General features: G+C 37.0%; 1 protein-coding gene across 1 annotated transcript in view; it reads left to right on the plus strand.

Moving 5' to 3' along the window:
- The window catches only part of LOC127222464 (sodium channel protein type 3 subunit alpha), a 105,901-nt gene that overhangs the window by 24,400 nt on the left and 69,273 nt on the right, over positions 1-12,228 (plus strand). The window contains exons 3-5 of the mRNA XM_051184560.1: positions 4,767-5,080; positions 10,208-10,325; positions 11,634-11,724. Coding sequence (XP_051040517.1) covers positions 4,817-5,080; positions 10,208-10,325; positions 11,634-11,724 — 473 coding nt within the window. The 5' untranslated portion in view covers positions 4,767-4,816. The remainder of the gene's footprint in view (positions 1-4,766; positions 5,081-10,207; positions 10,326-11,633; positions 11,725-12,228) is intronic.

Genomic DNA, 12,228 nt, shown 5'->3' on the forward strand with positions numbered 1-12,228 from the left:
ATTTTCAAAAATGGACAAACGCAAAGCCTGTCACTCAGAGAAAAACAAATGACAGCATTTATTGTCAGTGTTAAAGTGGAGCTCTCAAGGGGAACTGGATTTTTGGAAAGCCTCACCTGACACTAGGAGCATGACAACCCTTAATGCATAATGAATTTTCTCATGTAATTATTGTCCATATTAAGGAATTGCTTTGGGGGTATCATATGATGAAATTCATCAAATTTGGAAGATCCGCACAATAGTGTGTTGTTACCTTCCAAATGATTCATTTATGACATACAAGCTATGTAAAAGATACATTCAAAAGACAAGATAGGTCAAAAGTTTGTGGATACCATTTCTGATTCCAATGTAACAAACTACCATTTGTGGAGCCTTCATTTGATACAACAGAAAAATAACCACAGTTCCCCAGAAAGAAATAGATAGTTCTCTAGAATTGTCTGGTTGTAGACATGCCAGTGAAGGGATACAAAAGACTCCTGAAACTCAATCATACAGAAACCATTGCTCTGCAGTCTCCCCTTTCCTGCCTACCCATAATACTGCCTCTAACTTTCTAGTCTTCAAGTTCATTATGTCCCTCAACCTCAGTGCATATCTGAGCCGGCTTTTCAAGGCCCGTGGTGTACTATACACTGCCTACCCTCCCAAGTCAAGCTCCCATCAGTCTTTTATGCAGGTTGGTGTCAACCTTAACCAACTGCTGATAGTTCTTACAAGTTTTCCATGCTTTTTTCTTTGTCCACAAGCATACACACATTCATTCTTGCTTGGTGTCTCTTGTGATGCATCTTCCAGCCAGTCCTTCCCAAACTACCACCAGACTATGATCACCCATCAAATCCTGTTTAGCCTACAAAACCTGTCACTTCCTCAGGGAAATTTTGTGAACCATAATTCTGCCCTCCCTTGCCTGGTGAGAACAAATTGATCCAATTTATAAACTTCAGATAGCCAATTGTGTATGATTGTATTTTAATTATCTGTATTAACATCTGTTAGCATCTGTATCTTGCACTGGTTTGCAATCTCCTCTAAGAAAGGGTTGGTCCATGGAAAGTTGCTTGTCCATATTATTCCAGTGATAAATATTTCCAGAGTACATAGTCCAAGGGTTCTTTCTAGGTATCGAACCCTGTGATCCAGTTCTAAATTAAGAAACGCTAAATGACAGTCTTTGTATTAACTGGCAGAGGGGTACATTTGCTTTGCTCATGTGCACCCACACAAACTCTTTGCTTCTAATCAAGAGTGCCATCTCTTAGGGTTTCTTTTATGTTTTCTGCTCTTGAAAGGATAGCTCTGGAGACAGCATGGTATGCTAAGCTGGATTATTTTAATAAATTATAATGCACATATACTCATTAATAATATATACTCCACATCAAGGCTTCAATAAGAATTAAAATTTAAATATCTGTTCTCACATGGATATAAAGTTATGTAAGCGTTCTGTATAATAAGCTCTCAATGAACTAGAAAGAAGTGGGAAAAAATTAATGAGAACTGAAAGTCGATGGGACTTTACTATACAGCACAGTGGAAAGGGAAGCTAGGGGATCCTGGGTGCACTAAAGATGGAAGCCAATCCAAATGCTGGCCATACCCTAATTCCCCAAGATTGAGAGCAGGGACTGATATGTCTCAGGGTTTAGATAACTGTCTGAGAATTTCATAGACATTTGTACTTCATTCTGACCAGCAATCAGGTTCTTCACTATGGCCCCTTGTAAAGCAACAAGAAGGTAAATGATTATTTCTTTGTCAGCAAAAATATTTTTTTAGTGTGTGGTAGTATCTTTTTCCATATTGTTTTACAGAAACCAGAATGAACCCCGGAGAGTACTGTGGGATTTTCAAGTCCAGCATTTTATTTTGAAAACTGAAGACTTAGAAGCTTTCAATGAAATTAAATCAATGTGTAACCAGTCATTTTTTATGGCAAATTATTGGCATAAAAGAACAAGAAGGTTCTTTTAAGAAATCTTTTTGAATTTATTCAGTGTGTGTGCACATGTGTGCACAGGCACACATGCTACTTTATACATGTGGAAAACAGAGAACAACTTTGGGTAGCTGCCTCTCTTCCTCCACCATGCAAGTTCTGGGAAGGGAGTTCAGTTTATCAGGCTCTGCAAAGGTGCCTTATGCGCTGAACCTTCTTGAGGTTCTTCCATAATGCTATGTATGGCAAGGCTAAATGACACAGACAGGCTTTCTGAGGCTGACTCTACAGAAATGCCCACCCCAGATTTGGCAATTTTTTTCCTCTATCAGTTCAACATGATATTCAAATATAACAGCAACTTTAGCCCACCAGGAAAGTATGTGTGTCCACTCCTCTGTGGCCTTCCCATTTTAGCAACAGGGATAAGCCATAGGCACCGAGTTCAAGACTAGAGATGTGAAACAGATAGATTCTGATTCTCTGGGTATTAAAGATGAGCGGGAAACAGTGACTTCTGCACTTAGAAACATACAACCACAGGGTGGTGATAGTGCACACCTTTAATCTTAGCACTTGGGAGGCGCAGGTAGGTTCAAGTCTAGCCTGATCTACAGAGCTAGTTCCAGAACAGGAAAAGCTATACAGAGAGACCCAGGCTTGAAAAAGTCAAGAAACACACGATCTAGAGTGGGTTCAAATGGACATACTGAAAGTATTAGTTCAGTTTTCTGCAGCCTGCCATGAGTAAACAGCACAAAATAAATGGCTACTTCATCTCTATGTAAAATGGAACTGTTCTTTCCCCTTCTAATACATGTGCTACTTGATCTAGAAAAAGAAATAAATTGAAACAAACAAAACCCAGAGTCACAAAACAGGTGCTTTACAAAATTAGTGAAAGGATAATTTGACATTTTGACAGGGCTCAGTATGATGGTGTGATGTTATAAATACTAACAGAGACCTCAGGTTGAAAAAACGTTCCTTGCAACTGAAATGCATCAGGGAACTAGTAATTCCAGTAAAAACTCAATAAAAACAAAGCAATATCATCTGTTCCCTTTAATAAATAGTTCAGGTTTTCTCATTGTCTGTCTGCTTAGTATTGCCACACAGGAACTTGCCAAGCATCAGGAAGTGATTTACGGATAAACTGCCCTAAGACTAGAATGAATGTAGGGGCTGGAGGAGGTTGGAAAAGCAGGCAGTGTCACTATGGACTTTGATGATTAATTCCGCACCATAGCTGCAAATCCTTCTACAAGATGACTGATATATACATCATATTTTGTTGTTATCATAATTTCTACTTTTCTTTTTGAAATTTAAAATTGTGATTTTATGGCCAATACAAATAAAGTAAGTGCTACTTTTGTTTCAACATTCATATCACTGGATTCCACAGTTTGCCATAATTTCCTTGAGAAACTGAGCCAAAACTCTCCATCCCCTTTCCATCTCTCAACTCCTCTCCAGCTAGGTGAGGGTCTTTTGTCCCTGAACTCTGTAATTCTCCATTTTTTTCCCTGAAGCTCAGGATCAGTAGTGGCCTCAGCACATCAAGAACTTTCTTAAAGGAAAACATTTGACTTGGGAAGATTCCTGACAATATAACAAGGAAAATGATTGGCAGAGCTGATGATATGTGCCATCAATAGAGTTTTTAAAATCCCAAATAGCTGTTTTTTTAGAAACAATATAAATTAGTTATTATTTCTAGCCATCTTGGGAGATGAAATTTTCTATTATTCATTTTTTCATAGATGAGGACTGAAGCAACAGGGGGCCACATTGTCCAAATCCACACAGCCTATGAGTGACAGAGTTACGGTGCAGAACTTGAGGACTGTGGCCTCACTGCGCCTGCAAAGTCCAGTACAACATCAAAAGTTGTCTCAAGTAGTTGAAGAGCAGTAAACCCAAAGAGGAACTAAATATAGTGTGCCTGCCTAATGCAGTACCTCCAAAGGCTCCAAAGAGGAAAACTAAATGGCAAAAAGCTTTGGCTTAATTTTTAAAAGGAAATAGACTGGCAAGATAACTCAATCGTTCAAGTGCTACCCCATACAAGCATGATGATATGAGTTCAATTCCCAGAATCCTCATAAAAATGTCAAGCATGGGCACACTCTTGTAATACCAGTACTGGGGAGGCAGAAACGGGTGGTTCTTTGGGGCTCATTGACTGGCCAGCCTATCCTTATCAGCCATCTCTCAGACAATGAGAGATTGCTTCAAAGGTGCGTGGTATTCATGAGGGTGACACCCAGGTTGTCCTCTTTTATTCACACTGGAACATGGTTGGGTTAAATTTTTTTTTCTCTGTCCTGCGATGCAATGAAAAAGGCATGTATCACAATTACTGCATTGTTACCCACACTTATTTAATAACAATATATTGTGATGCAAGAAGTGTGAATTTAAAAAATGGCTCCTTAAAAGTTGATTACAAAGCATTACTGTCATTGCTCTTTTAACAAAAGTGTTCTATAGTACATTTGGTCTCAAGGTCTCAGAAAAGATTTTTTTTGTGTGTTATTGTTTTAGTCAAGCAATGCATCCTATATATTGTGTGTGATTTTAAATATGAATACACTGCAAAAATGTTTATGTAATTATTTTAAATTACTGAATCATAATGGAAATAACAGAAAATCATTTTGAACGCTATTTCTCAGTTAAAGTTTGTAGCTAATCACCAAATCAGGACAGTATTCCCCCCCCCCAAGGCCAATAATCACAGGGTTTTCTTTCTTATTCCTTCTCTGTCTTTTGCTTTCCTAACACTCATGCATGGTTTCCTTCCACTTAGGCAATTCTTATGCAAGAAGCTAAACGTAATTAAATGTGCAGGATGAAAAGATGGCCCAGGCACTGCTGGTACCCCCAGGACCTGAGAGCTTCCGCCTTTTCACGCGAGAATCCCTTGCCGCTATTGAAAAGCGTGCTGCAGAAGAGAAAGCCAAGAAACCCAAGAAAGAACAAGACATTGACGATGAGAACAAACCAAAGCCAAACAGTGACTTGGAAGCTGGGAAGAACCTTCCTTTTATCTATGGAGACATTCCTCCAGAGATGGTGTCAGAGCCCCTGGAGGACCTGGACCCCTACTATGTCAGTAAGAAAGTGAGTGCTGAGTTTATATGGCCAATACATTCTCAATCAGATGTGCAAAGTGGGGGCATGTGCATGGTAAAGACTTGGAATTTTCATTGGTGAAAGATTTTATGGCATTCTTTACTGCCACATATCTTGAAGCACAGTAAAGCTAACACTGAAAATTCATAAGAAGTTAAATCTCTGCTGCAGAAGAATAAGCATAAACAATTTCTATCTTTCCCAGTATCAAGATAAATGGGAAAACTTAAAGTTGACAGCCAAGATAAATATCTGCTATTGCTAACCCATTTAACTGCTTGATAGACAGCAAAATTGTAGTTATGAGGGCGAAAGAGGGTGGATGTTATACTTATTTTTTAGTTCATTCTTGATTTGATGTTTCTTACAATCATCTGTGTTCTAGAAGACAGTGATGTACTTATCTCTCCCTGTAGACAGGTAATTCATGGAGAAGCATGTTTAACCAGACATACATTTTTAGTTTTTATGATCTAACCTGGCATTTGATCAGGAACTTCTACAGGGTTTGTTGAGATTTTTTGTGCTAGGCTAAATTCTAGGACCATCTACAAATAGTTAAAACATTACCACAAAGAAAGAAATATGAAGATTAGAAGAACATATAATCGTGATAATAATAACAATTGTTATAATAAACCTCACATAATTTAAAGGAACAGTTATGTCTGTTTTCCTGATGCTCAAAATAACTACATAGGTCTGCCACAATTAGACAGTTTCTATAGTTAAACCAGCTTTGTGAAATTCATAGAGAATCTAAATAAAGGATACTGTTTTAATTCCTAAATAGATATTTTGGCACCTTTAATCACAATTTATAGTTTACCTTCACAACAGTAAAACAGTTCATTATGAAGATGAACATCATTTTGAGTTCATCTTGATGATTTATGGGTTAAGAAAGAAACAAAACATCTTTACTCTTCAAAATAGAACTTTTAAAAAGCAATGGCTGAGGATGCTGCATTCTCTAGGTAGTATAGAATTTAAAGTTTTTAGTTCTGGGGATGGAAAGATGGCTCAGTGGTTAAGAGCACGTGCTGTTCTTACAGAGGACTGGAGTTGGTTCACAGCACCCGTGGTGAGATGGCTCAGAACTGTCTTCACTGATCCCCCCCCCCAACTCTGGCCTCTGTGAGCACTCTCACACACATGAACACACACACACACACACACACACACACACACACACACACAAATAAAAGTAGAATAAATATTTCAAAAGGTTACGTCCCATTGATAGGAAGACATTAAACATACATTCATATGTTTCCAATTAAATAAACATTCAATGTTTCTAAAATAAATTTCAGTACTCTATTGCACAGATGATTAAGAAATATTTGAAATTTAGAAACTCTGTTGTTATAAATTATGATTAACAGTAAGACACTCCTCTCAGAAATTGGGAAAATAAGAGAAATAATGACCTGAAATATACATTTGCAGCCATAAGTATTGTCTCATATTTATAAGCCCAGCACTTAGGAGACAAAGCCAGAAGAATCATGAGCTCAGGGCCAGCCTCAGTTAAAAGTACAGCCTGAGCTATAAACCCCAAAGTATATGTTTTTAAAGCTGCTTTAAGGACACTGGAGTTTGTTTTCATTTGACATGATAAAGGCATAACTACTTTTTACAAAAGGAGTCAGTAAGTTTGATATACAAAATAGAGAAATTATCCAATGGAGGACTGTGTTTACTTTCATTAAAAGAACTTCGTTCCCAACAACAACATGACCTCTTTGTGAAAGGGCTACCCTAGGCTACCTAAGAGATGTTATTAAATAACCCACCACACCATTCGATTAAGTAAGCTGTTTGGACTCCGTGTTTAACGAGGACTTTTCTGTCAATAATTTGCTTTCTCAAAGATCTCCCAAGGAAAAGGCATCACTATAATTCCTTTTCTACCTGAGATAGTTTGGTTTGTTTGAATCTGTCACTAGAAAACAGAGTCATCCCCTGTTCTCTGCAAAAGTCAGAGCATTTCTCACTCCAAGCTGGGACCTAGACTTGGACCATGATTCATTGACAATGACTCTGAGCCATCATGGGAGACATCTATATAACCCTTTTACTATTGGCTGCCCTGGCTTCATTTATAAAGTATCTATGAGGGTGAGGATTCGAGCACTACTTTGAGAAAAGTGATGCTCCCTTCAGAAAAGGGAGCAGTTAATGTATGAACACAAAATTTTACCATAGTGTGTGAAGCCTTGTTACTACATGACAATGTATGTAAAAGGCAATATGGAACTCTAGTGCTTCATGTAACGATTTACTGCCACTAAGTAAAGATGTATCTTAGTGACTAATATAACTAGATGAGTAATACCATAATGTATTCTAATAGCATTTAAGTTAGTCAGGTTAACAGCTTAAAAATAGTCGCATGATAATAATAGCTAACATTTGTTGGGCTCACCCTATGTTAGGAGCCACTTGAATATTCCAATTCATTTCATACCAATGGTTCTGGAAGGCAGTTACTATTGTTAGCCTCAGTTTACAGATGGGAAAGTAAAGCCAAGGGCAATTCCTTAACTTACCAGAGTCATATCCATCAGGGACAGATCAAGGACTTGAGCCTACTCTGCCCATCTTCAGAGCTCTTGACTGCTAGTCAAACTCCCTGCAATAGAAGTGAATGTAAGGAGAGATTGTCAAAGATCGATCACATCTTTTTTTTAATACAGTCCTTGATGTCATCCTGTCCCATTGAGGTGTAAAGCTGTTATTTCTTTCACAATACCAAGACTTTCAGTGAGCTTATGAGTATTCATCCAGATAAAAAGAAACAAGCAGCATTACAGAGAAGAAAATAACTGTTGAAACTAACCGGCCATGGCGTTTATAAGGATTGTGGCAATATGCGCTAAATCTTTTTAAGGTGCCTCACCACTTACCATCACTTAGAAACCTGGCTTTGGAACTAGTGTTATTTATCAACCACCCAGCCATCTGATATGCTCTCGTGTAATTTTTGGTGTACATACATCATTCAATAGCATCAGAACTCCATGTTTCAAACATTCCATGTAACTCTTTCACCAGCACTTGGGTGTGTGTTCTTCAGCTCTGTCCTGACCTGAGCTATAAATCTAAAGCTGATGCTCACTCAGCACTGACCATTCTAGCACCCACTAGCATCCACAGACTGACCTTGCCAGAAACACACAGGGCTTCATATTTAAAAGGACAGTTCATTCCTGCTTGCTCTATTTTTAGAGATATTTCATAATAAAACCCCCTTCTAATGTTACAAGTAGAAATTTCTTTTTCAGGGAAATTGTTTCAAAGAGCATGAGTTAATGCACTGCAAATTATCGTGAACTTTTACACACTGTTGCCAATGCTGATGCCTAAATGGATCTTGACTACTTGAGGGTGAATTCATGACAGTCTACTAATGCTCCCATAGTTCAAGGGCAGGCTTAGTGAGGTTCCTGGTCACTTGTAGATAATCCTGATGTTAGTATGGGATAGTTTGCTTGCCCTTCTCTTAGAATTTATAGAGCTCAGTTCATTGAAAGTGGTTAGTTAAGTAATTATTGGCTCCATGGTTGTAAATATAGAAGGCAGTGAGAGGATTGTTTGTTGTCTCTGCCCTCTCTGCTCACAGTATAAACATTCCTGCCTGCCTCTTCAAACAGAGTGTATAGCTAGTCACTGTGAATGTATGGATATAGCCTTAGTTAAAGGGTACAAACATGTTATTAAGTAGAGCAGTGCATACAACAGATGACATAAAGGTGAACAGCGCCTTCAAGGTAAACCCATATTTAATTAGAACAAGTGTTTATTTGCAAACCGCACTATTAAATACTGTGGGAGAAATGCAACCAGACTACAGGTCCTTTGTGCTCAGTCACTTACAAAAACTTCTAACCAGGTTCTCCTGGGAATGAACCCTACGTGGAAATTGCTACTTAATGGTGATTACAAGCAACATGAAAAAGAGTGCAAAGTATTATACGAAGACTTATTGGCAAGAGAAACAGCTAGGGAATTACTAGAAGGCATTGCGATTTATCTAGGAAAATGTGAGGGGGGAATGATTTGGGTATTGAGAATGAAAAAAAAAAGGATTGAATAATAAGGCTGCCTGCATATTAGAATTACCTGAGAATGTTTAAAAATACATAAATACTGGCCTGTCTCCAAAATTTAAATATTGACAATTCTGAAGCCTTCCCTGGACATTCTAGCATGAAGGTATTTTCAAAACTTCTTTTTGAATAGAGGGTTATGACAGGTGGGTTAACCTGAATATGGGTAGAATCTTTTCTGTGAGCATGCTCATCAGAGCCAGAGGGAGAGATTGACAGGCTCTGAGTGGGACTGACAAGTGGATTAAATAGTTGCAACAGAGATGACTCTAGTGGTAAAAAATAAAGGATGATCCATCCTGGGGCCTTGATATGTAATCATGGGTCTGCATATCTTAAATGCTAAGCTGATGATTGTATGTTTCAGATCATAAACTTTTAACTATAGCAAGGCCTTTGAAGTCATGAATTGAAATTAATTTTCAATGCAGCTGTCTTTTTCTCAGCATAAGCTGTGAAGTGGGTCATTCTTCACCCACAAAATAAGGTTCTATGACTTATCTAAATGTCTTAAATCATTGGAACTGCTACAGAGATGAAGGGAGGCCACCACAAAATTAGGGTTAGCACTGTGATTGAAATATCTAGAAAAAAGATTATTTTAACAGCTATGCATCCAGAATAATCTGAAAAGTTACCAAAGCTGGAGACAGATGGCAAGCCTCAAATAGAAACAAAGTCTGTACGGCTGTGTAATTTGATTTAAAAAAAAAAAAAAAAAAAAAAAAAAAAAGTGTGTAGGGCTATCAGCCTGTATTGACAAGTTTGGAGGATTAGAAACAGAACAAATACTGGTCAACTAGACCTTTATTGCGGCATCATGTTTAGAGGAGAAATATGTAGCCTGTGTCTAGTAAACAGGATATTTGTTATGTTCCAAGTCATCTACATGAACATGTCTGAAGAAACAAATCAGGTAAAACGTTCTTGGTGTGTGTTGTAAATGCTTCAAATAAGCCCGCGTGTCTAAATGTAATCTCCCTCGTATTTTCTTTTTCAGACTTTTGTGGTGTTGAATAAAGGGAAGGCAATTTTTCGATTCAGTGCCACCTCCGCCTTGTACATTTTAACGCCGCTAAACCCTGTTAGGAAAATTGCTATTAAGATTTTGGTACACTCATATCCTTTTCATATGAATTGTCCAAATGCTGTTTCTAAATGGTTGATTTCCAATGAAATATCTTTCTCATATTTTAATATTTGTAAAATTTCTTTGCAGTGGATGATAACACTGTTAGTTTAAGGGATTGATTTCCAATGATTAGCCTTCTTTTATTTATATAACAAGTTTATCATGGAATTGTTATCATGGTTCTGGAAGGAAATATGAAGCCATGCAAAAAGTGTGTTAATGGACAATATTGTATAGCAAAAATGAGAGCCCTTTACTAGCCTCTACTAAATCACTAATTCTTAAGAAGTGTAGCCTATTATAGTTATTATATGTATAATCTATATAGTATATATACTTAGTGTCACTATATGTATTGACAAATGCTCCAAAATTCAAGTCTTAATTAGCAATCTTCAGCAAATTTACCTCCATTCTCCCTCCCCTCTCCTTACTTCCTTTACTCCCTTCCCTCATATCTACCATTCCTTTCTTGCTTTCTTCCTTCTTTTTCCTTCTTTTTGTAAATATTCATGGAACTTTTATATCTCTATGTGCCTGGATAGTAATGTATCAAAAAGGCATCAATATTCAAATTCCTATTGGGCCTGGGATATAGCTCAGTGTTAAAGCACTAGCTCAGCATGTTAAAGGTGCTGGAATAGATTCCCAGTATGACATACACATGTGCAAATTATAAGTTTAAATAAAAGTACATGTGATGGGAAGACTGAGCACAGAATACAATAAATGTTGAAGTAATGACAAAATGAGTTTAGGATAGTGTTGAATAGTGGGAATTTCCTATAGGAAAAGTTCAAAATAAAGCAAAATACATTATCATATGTACACAACAAATGGGAAATAATCTTTTGAATATGAATGCTCTCATTCTGAATTTTAATGTTCAAAAATGATCATATTTTAAAATAAAATCATTCATCACATGAATTTCCTGGTAGTGAAATCTATATTGAAAAAGCAAGAACAATGTTCCAGACAGAATGGCAATACTACCACCTTGTTAGCACAAAACAACACCCCCCTATACCTGCTGTAAATGATAAAGAAATGGGTCCCATCACTGCCATCCCCATAAACTTGTTGCAGTATCTGTCAAAGGAGAATTCCGAATTGGGGTAAAAGCATTAGAAAGACTACTAAACCATATGAGAGGCTTTGGCTTTACTCAGCATTGTCACAACCCAGCTAAGTAAGATTAATTTCACAGTTAATTTGTGCTTTGGAATCTTTTGTGGTGGATGGGTTTTATGTGTCTATAATGAATTGACATTTATTCCTTAACTACAATCTACTTTATTCAGCATGCTTATCATGTGCACTATTTTGACCAACTGTGTATTTATGACATTGAGTAATCCTCCAGACTGGACAAAGAATGTAGAGTAAGTAGGAATAACTTATTGAAATGAAAAAGGGAAAACACATTCAGATTCTCTGGAAATCTCTTTGTGATAATAGTCTGACTTGTGACTTCTGCTTTTTGAAGTCAAGCTAAACACTTCTGTCTTTTGATTTTATAGTTTTGAAATGATGTCCAAACAAATGACATCAACTTTTATTATTAACGCTTTCAGAGATTACTATGAAATTTTACTTTGCCATTCTAAGCCATCATTTGTCAATGATTTGTATTTTAGCATAAGATCATTCAGAACATTTGAAAACGCTTTCTAGATGTTACTGCCATAGTAGCTCCTGTTTTTAGGTTGAAACAGCCCTTTTAGCCAAAATAACAGATACAGCTATAAAAAACTGCTGTGTATAAACCTTTTCCAGTAAGACTAATTGATGCATTTAGGCACATATAAATCACATTTAATTTAATTTTAATAATATAATACTGAAAGTTAAGTAGGAATATGTGGATATGAATCTTTTTAATTTTA

This window comes from Phodopus roborovskii, unplaced genomic scaffold (genome assembly GCF_943737965.1).
Source record: "Phodopus roborovskii unplaced genomic scaffold, PHOROB, whole genome shotgun sequence".
Taxonomy (NCBI): Eukaryota; Metazoa; Chordata; class Mammalia; order Rodentia; family Cricetidae; genus Phodopus; species Phodopus roborovskii.